Source organism: Oncorhynchus kisutch, linkage group LG23 (genome assembly GCF_002021735.2).
Source record: "Oncorhynchus kisutch isolate 150728-3 linkage group LG23, Okis_V2, whole genome shotgun sequence".
Taxonomy (NCBI): domain Eukaryota; kingdom Metazoa; phylum Chordata; class Actinopteri; order Salmoniformes; family Salmonidae; genus Oncorhynchus; species Oncorhynchus kisutch.
Window position 1 is genome coordinate 19,547,483 of NC_034196.2, and position 18,847 is coordinate 19,566,329.

An 18,847-nucleotide genomic window follows, 5' to 3' on the forward strand; every position below is an offset into this window, starting at 1 on the left:
TTTGTGAGCTCACTAAACCACCTTCTGACATTGCGGGACCAAGACTTCAACAGATTAGGGCCTTTATATTATGTTTAGAGGGAATCAGAACAATGTATATCTTTGTTTCTAAAAAGGTATTGTGATGAATTCTATTCCATCGTTGCAAATAGAGATGAACACAAATGGTTGTGACACAACACATCTGATTAATTTCAGCCTGTAGTCATCCACTGAGCTCCAGTGTTGGTAAACAGTCTATGTGTATTCTTGGGACAATATAAGCCTAGTTCCTGTTCTCCATGCCACTATTCTCCATGCCACTGTTCTCCATGCCACTATTCTCCATGCCACTATTCTCCATGCCACTATTCTCCATGCCACTATTCTCCATGCCACTGTTCTCCATGCCACTATTCTCCATGCCACTATTCTCCATGCCACTATTCTCCATGCCACTATTCTCCATGCCACTATTCTCCATGCCACTATTTACCATGCCACTATTCTCCATGCCACTATTCTCCATGCCACTATTCTCCATGCCACTATTCTCCATGCAAGTCTTTAGCTCTACTGCCAACAAGTTGTCGCGTGATAAGATTTCGTCATGGCGGTTTCCATTGCAGTTCATCCAGACATTCTTCCCTAAGGCCCTTGTGAGAATAGAGACCTTATCTCACCACAGACTTAGAGTCTGGCACAATGCACAGTAATATGCCTTTCAAAGGTGTTTTTGATATCACCACCTGATTGCATGCGGAAGTGTGTTTGTGTGTGTGTGCGTGCGTGTTTGTGCCGTAAAGATACTAGATGAGAGGCCAGAAAAATCGAAGATTGTTGAAGAAATGCTTAGATTAAACCTTAATACAATAAATAAAGCAATTTGGTCATGGTGACAGATGCCATACATGTGAGGTTTCCTGCCTATTAAGTCTTCAACAAATTCAAGTGCTACACAGTAAGACCTCTCAGACTTACATCACTCAATGTCCTGCAACTCTACAATGTAAAATGACGATGTTCATATTAGCACGAGTCACAAGGAGTTGGTGGCAGTGCCTCTTCTATCTATGCTTGAATCATAAGATCCAATATATTTTCCGCTATATTATAAGGAATTAGACATTACCTCAATACAGCACAATACCAAGCTACACAACAGTTTGTCTCACATTGATGACACGTACGGGAAGTTCCATCACTCCTATGGTTCAGATGTTGACGCGTCACTTAGCGAGGAACTCCACTGGCCTAGCCTAGCGTCAATGACTCACTGCTGAGTGGTGCACTCATTCTGCCAAATCAGACAGTGGAGAGTAAACCTAACATATGGACAGTGCCAAAGTAGGAATATCAGCAAAGACAGTATAAGTAATGATAGTAATAACAATGGAAACCATTGATGTCAAACAAAATGTGCTAAGTAATTTTACCTTAAATCCCCTATAGATGTTCCTTAAAGTATTTGACATACAGTATATATTTGAGCCAAGTCTGAGGCTGCAGATACCTGTGGAGTTTCATTGTGGGAACCCTACAGGGAACCTCTTTATCATAACAACCATTAGAATCTTACCGGCATGGACCTTACACTTCAATTTAGCACTTTACAGTAAAATGGGTTTCTCTGCTTCCCACAGAGAAACTTAACCCTTTCCTGAACATTCCACCTGAACTATCCCTCCAAATCCACTTTTTGGACCTGGCCCAATTTTATCCTTGGGAAGTCCGGTTGCAATTCTTTGAAAAATTGTTCTGTGTGGGGGGGGGGGGGGGGGTGAGACGTCCAGACATCCCGGGACCCGCTGCTGCCTCCTCCACTTCCTCTGTCTGCCACTCACCATTATGGTTCATATTAGAGAGCTTATGCAAGGCTCAGTGCTAATGCTGCTCCTCATGGACAGAGAGCAGGCAGAGGATGGCGGAGGGAGCGCAGGGCACAGTGGGGCTTTGTGGGAGTGGAGGGGGCCATGGAGACAGAGAGAATGTGTTATGAGGAGAAGAGGAGGAAGAGAGGTGAAGAGGAGAGGGGGATACCTAGTCAGTTGTACAACTGAATGCCTTCAACAGAAATCTGTCTTCTGCATTTAACCCAACCCCTATGAATCAGAGAGATGCGGGGGGGGGGGGGGCAGCCATAATCGACATCCACGTCTCCGGCGCCCAGGGTACAATGGGTTAACTGCCTTGCTCAGGGGCAGATCGACAGATTTTTACATTTTTACCTTGTCAGCTCAGGGATTCGATCGAACAACCTTTCGGTTACTGGCCCAATGTTCAACCACTAGGTGGAGGGGGGAGGTGTGGAATGTTTTATTTTCAGTAGACAGAGTCTTTAAAACCATACCCAGTATTATACTCTTGACAAAATGGGCTTAGACCATGGAGGGAAAAAAGTCTGTAATGTTTGCACGCATATGTGACAAACAAAACCAAAAACCTCCCCGAAAATAATCCGCACATGGAGGCGATCTAAAACAATTACCGTTGGAGCACACAGCCATTTCTCTCAAATACCTAGGAAGTGTATTCTACATCCCCAATCTCGTATTGCTGGCGAAAAGAAAACAGAAAACCTACAAGTCAAGCAGTCAGAGCTGAGAAAACAACAGAGTTCTCTGAGTAGAGGTGAAGAGGTTGTCTTCTCAGGGCTAGAGCAACAGTGGACTTGACAGGAGAGGAGCAGGGCCATGGGGCCACAGGGGTAAGAGCATAGGAGAACATAGGGGATAAAAGTGTGAAGGAGAAGGCCAGAACAGGGGGAAGGGGTCCCAGTGAAAAGGGTAGCGTAGAGGGCAGCTGCCCTCTCCCTCCCGGGCTGGGGGGTCCCGTCACGTCAGAACTGAATAGGTTTTGAGACCCTGACAGGCCAGAGGACCCAGAGGACCTAGAGGACCCAGGTCAGGGAAAGGATTAGCCTATGGGCCAGGGGGTCTCAGAAGGCTAGGGTCCCCCCATCACACCCACTAACCCTCCTCTCAGCCCACCCCTAACCACTCCATGGTTTACCCCCAACCAGTCCAACATTCCAGCTCTCTCCCTCTCATCTCCATCCCACCCCCTGCTCACCCCTTCATAACTCACCCCCACTAGCCTGACCTCCCACCCCTCACCCTCTCATACATCCAACCTTGAATAGGGAGCCAGGGAGGCCTCTACCTCCCCTTCCGTGCCCCATTTCAGGGGAAGGGCAGTGGGCTGAGTGTGGGAGGTCAGCCCTCTGTCTATGGAAACAGGCCTGGGGAGCCAGTGAACCATGACGATCCAGCAAACTAACCATGGGTCAATCAAAACACTCCAGCAGAAAAACCATGGGTCAACCACAACACTTCCGCCGACTTCAAAACATGTCAAAAGATCTGGGTGACCCCCAAACTGTTCTCCAACCACCCCTATCTAATCTGTGTGTCTGTGTGTGTGTGTGTGTGTGTGTGTGTGTGTGTGTGTGTGTGTGTGTGTGTGTGTGTGTGTGTGTGTGTGTGTGTGTGTGTGTGTGTGTGTGTGTGTGTGTGTGTGTGTGTGTGTGTGTGTGTGTGTGTGTGTGCGTGTGTGCATGCATGCATGTGTGTTAGATTGACTCCTATGATGAGGAATCCTTTGCTGTGGGTTGACCTGGACCTTTCTCTCTGGGAATGACGTCAAACTCCTCTTACACAACAAAAGCGTAAGCCAACACAGGCCATCGCCATGATGATCCACCCAAGGCCATTGAAATCCACCAAAACCATTGAAATGCACCAAGACCATAGACCAAAATGCACCACCAATAGACACTCACAACTGACATTCTACCAGCTTCAGAGCTCCAAGAGCAATTGCTGTGGCCACAATACCACTAAGTACACCAGTGCATGCAGAAAAACATTCCAATAACATCTTGTCATGAAGCATTCATAATGGATTAGTAAATTGTTTATTCATAATGCATTATTATTCATTATTCATAACGCCCTCATTTGTAAATGTTAATAAGCTAGTTATTCACACATTTATAACAACTTTAAAAGTATGTAATAATGTTTCATGAGATCATGAAGATGTTTAATATAGGTCCTTATAAACCATTTACTAATCATTAGTAAAGTATTTTTGTGGGGTCTAATCTAAAGCGAGGGCCATTTATACTTTCTTTTGAATGGCCAGTGTTATTTCTCACAAAAATATCGGTAGACATTCCAGCAGTACCTGACGCTCCTTAATCGATGTCCTCGTTAATCGATGTCCGACATCTAATTAACATAATCAAATCTGTCTGTTTAAGTTAGAAATGTCTGTTTTTTGCATGGGCTGCGTCTCATACCACCGCATCCGCCAATGTTGGCCTTTTGCATCCGCGGTGGAAGGTGGCAGAGCCACAGCGCTGTTTGTCAGACCAGGAGACGTCCCAAAACATCTGTCTTTTCACGAAAACGTAGTGTCTGAATGGTTCTGGTTACAAACTAATATGTGCACTCTATGGGAAGATGAGTGTTCTCCGTTTTGCTTTTCTTGACGTTTTGCTTTACGACCCCCACAAGTGTCACAGGACTCAGCTGAAGGTAATCTGGTACCGGGATGAAAAATGAATGGAAGGGAATGGGGCATTTACACATCAATGGTATACAGATAATTCCACATTATTTTTTTTCTGACCTTTCTTACATCTCTCAGGTAAAGGACAGACACTTCACAACATTCTCATTTAGATTTCTTGTTCCATGTATGAATCTGTTATTCAATGTGTTTCTAAGGGCTAATAGCACTAAGGCCAAATTCAATGTTTCATCAAATAATTTAGTTGAATCTTTTTTTGATACCTACAGGGGTCCTAAAATTTTAAAAATCTAATATCTAAATGGTCCTTGGTATGACCATCTTAAAACAATTCCTTATGTTAGCTTAGTAGAAAGCAATCCCGCACCCTTAGACCATAAGGGGATTTATTAAGGTTTCAAAATAGCCTGGAGCATATCAATGGTAAAAGAATAAGCACACAGTACAGGATGTTAAAGGAAACATATTTTCACAAAAACTGTTGTGAAACAACTGTTGCAAGGACGTGAGGAAGAGTTGTAAATGTAAATGCCAATGTTTTGCCAATTTTGTCAACCTCGCAAACCAACAAATCATTAAACAGGGAGATGTAGCCTGCATCCAACAGCTGGCAGGACCAGACAGTTTTTCTCAAATGGATGTTTATCCCTTCATTACTACTGATATGTGATTGACATTTAGAGGTATTTGCAGATAGAAATGTTATATGTATAACCTTTAAATGCTTCCAGTGCTTCAGTATTTGAACCACATACAATTGTTTGGGGGGCTGCACTTTTACTGGTCTTTTAATGGTAGTAATTCTTTAAATGTGATTAGGATAGTTCAGCTAAATCAGGTATTCTGATATTTGCTTTCTTACTTCATAAGCAGTCTATGAACTGCTCGATGGAGTGACTGCAATCCACACTTTGGTTTTGGTAGAAAAGTTCAACAGTAACAAACAGTCATGTAAGCATTTTCGGGAAGAAAAACATGACTTTACTCAGCATAGAGTGTGTATGAAGTTACACACCACACTACTACAACAGTGTGACTGTTTTGGAATGAAATGTTTAACCAATCCTCTGTATTGTGGGCTTGTTGTTTAACCATTGATATGTTCCAGGGGCCATTTTGAGACCTAGGATGGAGCAGGACATGATGATGGAGCATCAGGTACTGCTGGAATGTCTACCAATATGACATATCCATATTTTTGTGAGAAATGACACTGGACACTCAAAACATTTATAAAAGTATTTATAAAGTATAAATAGCCCTCACTTTAGATACTGGAAAAATACTTTACTGATGATTAGTAAAGGGTTTATAAGGATCTATATTCAACATCTTATGAACGATCTTATGAAACATAATGACATACTTGAAAATGTGTTAATGAATGTGGGAATAACTAGCTTACTAATATTTACAAATGAGGGAGTAATGATTGAAACATGAATAAAGGATTTAGTAATCCATTATAAATGCTTCATTACCAGGTGTTATTCTGATGTGCTACGCGCAGGCATACCCTCTCTATCTTGCATAACAGGCATACTCACCCTATCGTGTCTTATCATCCACTTTCCTTCTTATGTGAACTATGCTGACAGCATGATAGTGAAATTGCACAACACATGGCAACGCCATGGAGAGTGCTACCTTTATCTAGTCAGCACATTCCATGAAAGGAAAGCACAAAACTCTGCCACCGTGCACAGATAATGCCATCAACAAGACATTCGTTTTACCCTGCAAGTCCCCCCAAAAATGTGGCTAGCAATGAATGACCTTTGATTCGAGAAGTGGGTGTTGGCCAGTGGATTTGAAACCATCAAACTGGTGGTGGCCCACCGAACACGCCTGAGGATGTTTGAAAAGAACACATTGAGACATCATGACATTTATCTTTATAGGAAACATTTTCACAGAGGTTTCTAATTTGGGATTTTAAAAGATTTCTTCCGACCCCAAAATACATAATATTTAACTGCGAAACATTTCTGAGATCGTCAAAATAGTCAAAAACACTTAATTCTACCGGTGCAAGTATCACTCCGCCCAGGACTGGACTGGCCAGAGAGCTAGAGAGAGGGGAGGTAGGCTGAGGCCCATCCCAGAGGGGAGATATACGGAGCCCACAGCCCAGATCTCTGGTGCCTGGCTGGGGTAGACAGAGTATAGGCCAAGAAGACCACACCAGCTGCTCCTCTGGACACAGGCAGGCAGGCAGGCAGGCAGGCAGGCAGGCAGGCAGGCAGGCAGGCAGGCAGGCAGGCAGGCAGGCAGGCAGGCAGGGCCCAGGCTTAAATCAGCCTGCAGCTGCAGCGCTTGCCTCAGCATATTAACTTTGGCTCTGTTTCACCCCCTGACCAATAACAACTTGGTGCAAAAATATGATTTTTTTCCCCGACCCAGGGTCAGTGAGGAGATTGGGCTCAAGATCAGATTAATTTGCAGTGTGAAGAGATAATGCTTACTCTGCAATTTCTCACCCATTAAGCAGAGAACGCAGCAATCCTGGTGTATCATTAAGCTACATTAGGCCAATACAGTACAACCCACACAGTCAAGACATTCAAAGCTGCGTGTAACTGACAGTAAACTGCTAACTACCCCAGTCTGGTCCCTCACCTGTCAGTGTATCGCCTGGTAGGTTCGTTCAACACCACACCGTGGGGGGCGTGGGAGAATGGTGGCTGGCGCAGCAGTCGGTGGCGGAGAGGCTTGCAGTGGCGGCACAGCAGGCAGTTGGGCTTAGATGCCAGCAGGGTAGCATCAATCTCCAGGTGCTGCTCCATGGTGAAGAACTGCACACCGTACACCTCCTCCTCCACGTCCAGCTTCAGCGTCAGTGGCGTATCACAGAACACGTTACTAGGGCCCAACGAAAGGTTGTTTCCACTCACGGTCAGGAGCAGGATGTTGTGGATGGCGGGAAAGGCCGTCTCCTCGGGGCTGAAGAAGGTGACCCATACAGTGAGGGAGTCGGGCACCAGTGGGTGGGGGAATTCTAGCTGGAGCATGCAGCCCTGCAGTGGGCACTCGGACAGTCCCACGGCCCCCTGCTCGATGCCGGCGTTGGGGCTCCAGGTGCGCACGCTGGGCTCACACGCCTGCTCCACATCTGGAGGTCCTGGGGGTCAAAAGGACAGAGGTACAGCAGATCAGACATAACATATAAACAACTATAAAGTAAATACACACTCAGACACAACTAACACAGAGAAAATGAAATACAATAGAAAACAAAGGTTAGGTTATTGCATTTGCAAACATGACCATGTGTGGTTGTTTGAATTCGTTTGTATGCAGGGAAGAGCTGCAGGTGCATGTCGAAAAAATAAATATATAATGTGTATATAGAACAGTGGTCTGACTGACTACAAATGGCTGTTGCAGGTGAAGTATCAGGGCTGAATGAGCTGTTGGCTTTTCTCAGCAGTTGACTACATGCGACAGACACGGGACTGAGTTCATTGTCAGTAAAGCAGGGGAGCTGCCTGTGTTCCTCTTGAGAGAGGCCCTGCACAGGGTTCTCACTTCAGTGGCAGTCATTACAACACCAAACAGCACTCCTCCAGCCATATTTGGAGTCCACAGCTACCTCGTATTATCCAGAGTGACGTATACCAACATTCATCAAGCGCTTTGAGAAGCCAGCGTTATGGAAGACACTGTGTTCTCCCTGTTTTCCTTTTGTGCACTTCCAAACTGGCAACCGACAAACCCATTTGCTAACCTCAATTCTGGGCACAGAATTCCAGTGTTTAATCAAGTGAGCACCGAATTCGGTTTCCAGGCCACATTATCTCAACACATTTATTATTGTAAGTGTGTGTGTGGCCAGAGTAGAGGTAACTTTGAAAAAAAGGAGAGAAAAGAAACTGAGGAACTGAGATACTCTATAGTTTTGCACCCAGCCTCTCTCTCTCTCTCTCATAATGTGCCCCTCACATTCTGTGTTTAGTTTTTCATTGACTTTTTGAGGAAAGGAGTTTTAGCCACTGAAAATATTTTGTAATGTCAGCTGTTATGATGGGCTGTCCTCCTGCTCTAGAACTCCTACTCCGGATACCAGAGGTTCCAGATATACCATGAGACAGGATGGGGATGTCATCCATCATAAGATCATCTATAGAGTAAGTTTTTAAAAAATGCATAAAGATTATATGCAACCTTGGCAAGACCCATGTCTGTTTTTAAACACTGTAGAATTACCAATAAAGTCATTTTAAGTATTACAGATTTTATCCTTAAAATCCAACCAAGACAGCACCTTTTCATTAGGGTTAAATCTACTCTCTGTTATAAAAACAGCTCTGAAGCATCTGACCTAGCCTTGCCTCCCAGGTTGCTGAAAGGCCCTCAAGGTGTTCAGACAATCCAAACCTGGCCTTTGAATAGGAGGACTTGCTTTCTCACTTGATTTGCTAATCCCATGGGGGTATTAACCTGTCTAGGAGATCGCTTGTTCTAGGAAAGGAGGAAAGAGACATTTGGAGGAATTCCAGCTTAATTGCAGTAGGGTTGAATGTGTAGTGTTTCGCCCTCCGGCATCATGTGGGAATCAGACGGTGTGGAATTGTGGAGTGCTGGAAACAGGGGACTGGAATGAACTGGGATACGGATAGATAAACATAGAGGGATATGTCCGGGCATGCACTCTGCTTTCTAAGAACCTCTCCATCATACGTCACACTCTCTATAACACACACAACAGACTGAATGACTTGCACTGAAGTACCCATTGTCCTCAGAGGAGGCTGGTGGGAGGAGCAATAGGAGGACAGACTCATTGTAATGGCTGGAATGGAATTCATGGAATGGAGTCAAACACACAGAATGACTGACTTGCACGGAAGTAACTTTCACTACTTGAATTCATGCCATGACCTCTAACTAGAGGGCATGAGAGGAACTACAATGGAAATATGTCTTGCTCACTTTTGTTTTGTCCCTTGAGAGCCTTACTGTGTCATCTGTGTGAACACATTCATAGCTGTATGACAGCATATATTTTCCAATTGTTACATTAAACCAATCAAGCGATTCCTCATAGTCTAGAAGCCCAATAAACGTCAGTCAGTCATTCATTCCATCTCTCTGCATATGATATCTGCAGTCTAAACGGTTGGCGTGGGTGACAGGGGTGAGGGATGGAGAACGTGGTGGGAAGGGTGAGTGATGGGGAAAGCAGAGGGCCTGAAGGAGGAGTGGTGACTGACAGTCCGGCTCCTCTCCTCTCCCTCGCCTGGGGAGTTTGCAGATATTTTCTTCAGCACACATCCACCACACCTCTCCTTCTTTTCCAGATCAACCTCGCTGGCCTCCATTCAACATCCCAATGTTGAAAAAAAAAACACAACCTTCTCCTGGCGCGCTGATGCTTTTATATAGTGCAACTCTTTTATAGGATATCGGAGGGAATTCCTGTGACATTATACAATGAAATGAACCAGAACGCTGAATTGGAACGTTCTGGGTTCAAGGTTCCACTGTGATTCATTATTGCTAAGAGTTTTGCCAAGAAGCCAAACAAGAGAAACAAGCAATGTCATTAAGACATTCTGAAATAGTGAGTAGCTTTTGGAACATTTGGAGCATTGCAGCAGTAAAACCATTGTTGGATTTGAAAAGATACTACTGAGGGATTGGACTGTTTTGGAGATGGAACAGGGCATCCGTCAATGCAATCGGGCATGCGGCTGGGGAGTCTTTTCCAATATTTTGCGTCATACACAATGCAACAAGGTCCTGGGCAAGTTTCTGGCTGATCTGTCATTTGTATTGTATTTCCTTAAGGGAGCATCCCTTATGCTGAGGTAGCGCACGTCAGGATTGATATTCTCCAGAATAAGTGTGTTTGTGAGTATGTGAGTGTACAGTACCTGCATGACTGTGGATGTCTCTGTAAGTCTCTGTGTGCATCCATGTCTCTATCCAATCCCTCTCCATCACCAAATCATTATCTCATGAATATCATTGAAGTGCTAGTGGAGATAAAGCAGGGGAAGCTGTTCTTTCTCTTCAGGTACTTTGTGTCTGAACCCTGTCGCCCTGAGTCCCTGCAGTGTGCAGCCCTGACAGCAATGGAGTAGAGCCCAGTGAGTGTTGTTCTCCCAGACAGACAGAGAGAGCACACACACTCACCACACACACACACACACACACAGCATCACATAATGCAGTGAGGCTTGACACTGCCCCGCCTACAAAGGAGGCCGCTGTCAATGAAAGCATGGCCCGACATCTGGGCCAGTCAGACAGGAACACTTGGCGATGCACGGCTTGGTGTAGCGAGCACATATACACATAAATGTACACACAGAAAAATGCACATACTGTATGTGCACACACACAGACAATTTACAAGGCCCTCATTGAATAAACCCGCTCCACACACACACACACACACACACACACACACACACACACACACACACACACACACACACACACGTGTGCACGCATGACTTTGCATACACACATCTCAGATCCTTCACGTCCATCCACACACACTCCTGGTTCCAATCAGCTGCAGGATCCTCCTCATGAATGTCACAAACCACATGTAATTCTCTTAACTATCTTGGGTGGTTTCCACATGGTTTCTTCCCTCTCTTTTTTCATCCTCTGGTTTCTCTTCCCCCAGCCATATTTCTCCTGGGTCTAGAGCAGTAAAGATTTACGAGGGGTGCTCCAACTCTCTCTCTGACCACGCCAGGGTTTCCTAGCTACAGAAGTGTTGGAACACGAGCCATGGGACTGACAGGTGTCAGGCGTTTTACAGACACAAACGCACACATATAAGCCTGTACACGCCTATTCACACACACAAACACATGCCTGAACATGCCCACTGTCCATTACACACACACACACACACACACACACACACACACACACACACACACACACACACACACACACACACACACACACACACACACACACACACACACACACACACACATACACACACACACAAATACATATTCACCCTCTCAGCCACTCTTCAACTACACACATACACACTACGCTAACACATGCCCACATACACAGACTCATGGCATTGGCATTCTGCATGCTTGCATCGTCGGGATGTCTGTGGGTGGCGGTTACATGACTGTCATAAGCTGCCATAGAGACAACACACACACACACACAATAATGCAGCTGTTAGCAGCCTGTGATGGACTAGCATTGGTGTGTAAACAGGGGAGTGGGAATCTGCTGCTTGCTAACAGGGAGCGCTTCCAAACAGTGAGGTTAACACGCAGTGCCGCAGACAAGCCCAGACTTGCCTCTCACACACACACACTGTAGCCTGTGTGGAGCAAGGACCATGCAAACAGACACACACATAGACATATGCGCAAGTGTGAGCATGCACGCACATACACACACACACACACACACATGCACACAGACACAGCACTAATGGCAGTCTGATCCCTAGCCCAATGAGTCACTAGGTTCATTATTAGCCATGTGCTGTCGGACAGCTGCCAAATTGATCAGATCTCACTGGATTCTACAGACTCCAGCTCTGACCCTGAAAGACCACGGAATAACAATGGAATAACTTTGAAGCTTGGGAAACTGTACCATCTTGGCATCTCTATCAACATATCAACACAGTAGGGATAATCTATTCCTTTTCAATGTATTTCTTATCAGAATACCTTGGACAGAGTTTCAATACCTCTGCATCTCCATATATAGACTAGACTGAATAGACTGATGTACAGATATTATCAGCTGTGTATTTAGCCATCAAACTTCCTCTAGACGCAGAATGGCATAATAATGGCGGATATACTGACACACTGATACATACATTGAAACACACTCCAACACACTCTGAACAATGCTTAATACTGCAGATGCCAGAGCCAGCTAGCGGTCAGAGGTGCACAGCTGTGCAGACTATTTATAAATACCAAATTCCACCTCCTTAATGCTGGTCCCTCTACAGTTGTTCTAAAATCCTCTGCAAGAGCTGGAGGAGAGAGGGGAAGAAAAACACATCCTATTTCGGGAATTCTGTTGATTTAAGCTTTCACTGTCCTCACTTTCCCTGATATCAAATGGGAGAAATTATGTCATGGACATGATCCATGGAGAGCTCTTCCCAGTTCCCACCATGCCTGTCGCTGTGAGCCCACGTTTGGTATTTCTGGTATACGGAATCTCCATTCCGTTGGGAACACTGGCTCAACTTTGACTCCCTCTGCATCCCTCAGCTCGTGTCAAGGGCCGTGACTCAGATGAATCATTTGCATGCTTGGGGCTTGACTCAGCAACCAAATTATTAGCATGTTTGAGAGTTGACACAGAAGCCAAATTGAGCCTCATACTGTCCTAGTGAGAGTGAGAGTTCCTGATGTGGTGAAGATGCTATCCGTAAGAGAAAGAGGAGGGAAGAAGTTCAGGTGTGTTATTGACAGGGTGGGGATACATTGAGAATGCGTGTGTCCTGCCTTGCAAGGCAGGGTGGGTGGTTTACAGTAGCTACTGTGTGTACTGCATGTTCTGGGGTAGGGTGGTAATAAATAAGCCAGGAGAGAGCTGTCTTACCTTCGGCCTCGCGGGGGCTCCAGTGTCCAGAGGGGGCGCAGGGTCGGGGGGACGAGGAGTTGGATGCGTACTGCAGCAGGACCCGACCCTCTGTGCATTTATCACACACTGATCCCACTTCTCTAGGAAACCAACAGACAGGCACAGCAACCAACTTAGATACAGTTTATAAAACACACTCACTAAGACACAGTTTAATTGGACTGGTACTCATTTGTATACAGGCCAATAGACAGGTGCTAATTTTGATGCAATCAAAACAGACAGTCAACCCATTTGTCCAAAATATCTCCAGTACTCTGCAGAGTGGAAGTAAATACTAAAGACCCTGACTGTGCTGCATGCCCCATTCGTCCAGCTCATTTCACCTGTCGTAGAAGTGGCCGGAGATAGGCGGGAACCACTCCATGGTAATGGCGTCATGGTCCTGCCCCACCACTTGGGGCGCCATGGGCACAGGGGGTGGTTTGGACGCGGGCTGCCACGTCTGGTAGATCAGGTCCAGGTAGCAGTGCATCCGGGCCACTTGGTTGGGGGTGAACGAGTCTGTGCAGTCGTCATCTATGTGGAAGAGATGATCAGAAACAGTTCAATATGATGTAGATTATGTATTCATGGGATTTAGGTAGGATTTAAAATTCATTATATTTTATAGCAGAATACAGGTTAATAGGTTTAATTAGCCAATAGAGAATGGTTAGGGAATGCCTGAGAAGTAATGTACATATACTGTATACGTACAGAAGGAAGAAAAACAGGGCCCAGATGTACAGTCTGTAGCAATGTTATTTAGGGAAGCAATATTCATACAGTCTCCACAGGTCAGTTACCTGAATTTACCCAGGGTGTTTTTCCAATGCAATGTCTACATTCCACACCTGCTAAGGCACACACACAGATGTAGGATCTTAATTTGATCACCCTGTTGCAGGATAACTTTCCTGCATTGCAGGACATTTAAAACGTGTAGTGTATTTGAGGTTTAGAAAGGCTTCTCAAGTTTGTAATTTACACTTAGAAATGTCACACTTTGTTTTCCCTCATGAAAAATGCATCAACCACTTCAAAAATATCCATTCATTATTTTCTGTTGCTGCAGGATTATTTTCCTGGTGTAGGAGACTGGCTCAAATTAAGATCCTACATCTTTATGTGACACTCGGGGCCAGCATACTGTATGGTAGGACATTCCTATGTTATGTGTGTTTATTTCCAAAGTGATGGGACTGCAGCGTGTGATGGATTATCGGACCATCGGCACAAGTTTGTATGACGTATCTGAGTGTGTGCGCATGTGTCTGTGCCTGTTTATGTGTGTCAGAAAGTGTGCACGTGTTCGTATGACGATTCATATTTTTTTATTTGTCTGTTCGTGCATGCGTGTGTGTATGCACGTGTGTGTGTGTCTGTATGTTAGCAATCTCACCTGCATAGCTCATGTAGTTGTTGTACGGTGTGTGTGTGAAGTGGCGACGCTCACAGGTGTCGTTGCCAGGCTCAGGGTCTCTGCAGTACTTGTACTTGGGTGTGGGGTTAGTGTCTTCACACAGATCTCCTGTCTCCAACGAGGGCTCAGTCTCCAGACACGCATCGTTACACGACTCAATCTCAGAGATCCCCCGGAAAACGTGGTACAGCCCGAGACTGTGGCCGACCTCATGGATCATGGTGTGGGTGTGACCAAATGTGCCGTAGAAGGAGGGGTTCAAAACAATACCACCTATGAATGGAGAGCAGACACAGACAAACACCTATTCACACTAGAAAGTACTGGAAGCTGGAGTAGGACTGAGATAATGCATTATTCATCGACCCACACAGCTTCATTATCACCTTCCTCACTGTCAGTGCGGAGGTAGAGATGGCGAGATTGCTCGGGGCTCACACTGTAATTACTCTTAATCAACAACGGGGGCTGTTGAGAAGGGGGAGTGTGTGTGTGTGTGTGTCTGTCTTTACCCAAATGTGTTAGGGCTTCTTTGTCCCATGGCCAAGTGGCGACACCGGCCAGATCTTCATCAGACGAGTTGGCAAAGAAGACATTCAGGTGAGTGGAGCCATCCAGATTCAGGATCTCTTTCAGCTCTTTTACATCCAAATAGGCTCTGGAGACCAGAGAGAGAGAGACAGTGAGAGAGAGGGGGAGAGAGAGCACGAGAGGGGGAGAGATAGAGGGGGGTAGAGAGAGAGATTTAAACAAATGTAGGAACAAGTGCCAGTTCATTTCACATCACAATAGTTAGCAGAGCAAAGATATTTCCCCAAAAAGTTGATCATTTCAGACAAAAGACTGTTAAGAAGAGAGGTAGTGAAATCATTTCAGAATAGAAAAGTCCTGGAGCTTAGACAGGCAGATTGAGACATAACGTAGGCTGGTTGTCAAGAGACCGGTGGAGCAGGACTGAATGAGATGTGTTTACTGTGCTTGGCTAATACTATGCTAGAAGTGGACGGGGAATAAATGAGAACACATAGTCCAACACCATGAAACTGTCAGTCCCCTTCCTTCTGCCCATGTCAAAAGCCCTTATCCAATAGCCAAACTGGTGTCTTGGCAAATCCTATTGACAAGATCAGTGAATTCTTGGATGAGAGAGATATATGTTACAAATTTGAGTTTCTTCAGTTGATATTTGTCAGCTGTCTTGCGGAGAGAGACAGTTGTGTTATACACACAGGGCAACTGAAGGTGAACTGAAAGGCCCCAGAAAACTGAAGGGGGAGACGACGGCAGAAAACCGACCTGTAATATTTTATGTAATTACATCAATGATTAATTAAAGAGAGCCCTGGCTGCTTCAAATGACTAGTAAAGCAAAGTGAAGGAGAGATCTCAGACTCCGTTTGGAAGAGAATCAGTAAGTGGGGAAGGAGGACAACAGAGCACAAGGGTGAAGTGGGCAGCCATAAACATGCTGACAAATGAGGACATCGTAAAAGGAAGAAGAAGAAATAAAAGTTGCTGTAAAAACCTCCTTCGTGGATCAAATATAGACTAAGCTACCACCCTCTGCGCTGCAGGAGTAGACAACAGTGTGGTGCCATGCAGCATAATTGGAGTGAATGGTCGTGGCAGGTAACATGTCAGGACATGGTTGGTTAAGTGTTGGGACAGAAGAATGAAGAGGGTGAGTCAAGCCAAGTGGTGCAGACAGGGGGACATGTCAGGACATGGTTGGTTAAGTGTTGGGACAGAATAATAAAGAGGATGAGCCAAGTGGTGCGGACAGGGGACATGTCTGGACATGGTTGGTTAAGTGTTGGGACAGAATAATAAAGAGGATGAGCCAAGTGGTGCAGAGAGGGGACTTGTCAGGACATGGTTGGTTAAGTGTTGGGACAGAATAATAAAGAGGATGAGCCAAGTGGTGCAGAGAGGGGACTTGTCAGGACATGGTTGGTTAAGTGTTGGGACAGAAAAATGAAGAGGATGAGCCAAGTGGTGCAGAGAGGGGACTTGTCAGGACATGGTTGGTTAAGTGTTGGGACAGAATAATAAAGAGGATGAGCCAAGTGCATGGTTGGTTAAGTGTTGGGACAGAATAATAAAGAGGATGAGCCAAGTGGTGCAGAGAGGGGACATGTCGTTATTGTTGTTAGTTGCTAGAGTTAAACCCCTGCTACTATTGATCTGGCTCTTCTAGATTGATTTCCCTCCGCTCCTTCAGAGAAATAAGTCCAGACCAGTAGGTGAGGAAGGATAAGGATGCTGTATAGGTTTAGTTCCTGGGACGGGGTCTGGGCCAGGTGTGTTTGGAATAAGAGACGGCATAGTGGAAAAGTCCTGCTCGGCCTGTGGGAAACCGGAGGCGCGCACAGGGGCCAGGCCTACAGAGAGCACATGATATAAGGTCCTTCTTCCTAATAATTCCAGGAATTTCATTATTTCCTCGGAAAATATTTGTCCGGCATTTTGGCCGTGCATGAGGGGAAAAAAGGGTCAGGGGGGTTTAATGGCGAGATGAGTAAATCAACAACAGATTAAAAAAAAGTACTATTGTAGGTCAGAACCCATCTAAACTGAGTTCAATTAAGTCTAATGTATTGGCTCTGTGACAACAACACAACACACATCAGATGTGGACTGGATGGACGGATGCAGGCTTTAGCATGACTGCATAAAAACAGGCCCGGCTGCAAATGTGTCTGTCAGGGTGCATAGGATTTGCACTCTTCTGTGTGTATACATGTGATCAGCTTTGTATGAAAGTAATTGACTGCTTGATGTTGTGGGAGGCTGTTGAAAAATGGGGAGAGAGCAGTGCCTGTTTGACCAGTGGCCTGTATTCATGGATGCCAAAGGAAGCCAGGCTTGCCCAAATATTTGACCAATACAAAAATATGAATTATAAAATAATTTATCCTTCGTCTCTCTGTGTTTTCATAATCTTATGTAAATTCACAAGTGGCTGAATCTTACCAGAGATATCATCAGAGCGTGGGAAACAGCACCTCTTAGTATGTGTAGCCCATGTATCTGATGCTGTCTGGAGCAAAAAAGTATGACGTTGTCGCTGTAGCATTTCATTGATTGATGCCAGCAAGAATTTGGACTCCCTTGATGCATTTTTTAAAAATTAAAAAAGATCTAGCCAATCAGCGTTGAGCTGATCTCAACTGTGGGTTGTCCTGGTGCAGCAAAACTCCCCCCAATGGAGGCCAGTTTGGATTTGGATTCACACAATCAAATCACATCCAAAGCTAAATGTCATTTACAGAAAAACGTGTCTGTTGCTGATCTACTTGTGTTGATGTCCTGCAGTAGCTAGCTTGCTAAATAGGCCCTTTTCTAAGCCATGGATGGAGATGTGGATTTGGACTTAATTCTCTCTACAGGCAATGATTATGTCAGTGATTCGGATCTAACTATAAATGAATATGTTGTGCCACTGGCCAGAGAGATTGAAGTTCAATATGTAGCCTAGTAGGCTCATGTTACTAGCTAGCTAACTTAGCTGGTTCATTGTTGCCCATGTGAGAAAGTTAAGCTAGCAAGCATTTTGGCTTGCGAAAGTTTTCACCCCCCGTGGCATTTTTCCAATTTTGTTGCCTTACAACCTGGAATTAAAATGTATTTTTTGGGGGTTTATATCATTCGATTTACACAACATGCCTACCACTTTGAAGATGCAAAATATTTTGAGGGTGTGAAACAAACAACAAATAACATAAAAAACGGAAAACTTGAGCGTGCATAACTTCATAACTTTTCAACCCCATAAAGTCAATACTTTGCAGAGACACCTTTTGCAGCAATTACATCTGCAAGTCTCTTGGGGTATGTCTCTATACACTTGGCACATCTAGCCACTGGGATTTTTGCCCATTCTTCAAGGCAAAACTGCTCCAGCCCCTTCAAGTTGGATGGGTTCCGCTGGTGTACAGCATTCTTTAAGTCATACCACAGATTTTCAATTGGATTGGGGTCTGGGCTTTGACTAGGCCATTCCAAGACATGTAAATGTTTCCCCTTAAACCACTCGAGTGTTGTTTTAGCAGTATGCTTAGGGTCATTGTCCTGGTAGAAGGTGAACCTCCAACCCGGTCTCAAATCTCTGGAAGACTGAAACAGCTTTCCTTCAAGAATTTCCCTGTATTTAGCGCCATCCATCATTCCTTAAATTCTGATCAGTTTCCCAGTCCCTGCTGATGAAAAACATCCCTACAGCATGATGCTGCCACCACCATGCTTCACTGTGGGGATAGTGTTCTCAGGGTGATGAGAGGTGTGGGATTTGTGCCAGACATAGCATTTTCCTTGATG

The 18,847-nt window shown here is 45.0% G+C and overlaps 1 protein-coding gene across 1 annotated transcript in view; it reads right to left on the reverse strand.

Moving 5' to 3' along the window:
- Positions 1-18,847, reverse strand: part of LOC109868679 (pappalysin-1) — a 123,436-nt gene that overhangs the window by 84,936 nt on the left and 19,653 nt on the right. The window contains exons 3-7 of the mRNA XM_031802535.1: positions 15,043-15,188; positions 14,510-14,803; positions 13,452-13,644; positions 13,084-13,205; positions 7,135-7,636 (exon numbers count right to left, since the gene is read on the reverse strand). Coding sequence (XP_031658395.1) covers positions 7,135-7,636; positions 13,084-13,205; positions 13,452-13,644; positions 14,510-14,803; positions 15,043-15,188 — 1,257 coding nt within the window. The remainder of the gene's footprint in view (positions 1-7,134; positions 7,637-13,083; positions 13,206-13,451; positions 13,645-14,509; positions 14,804-15,042; positions 15,189-18,847) is intronic.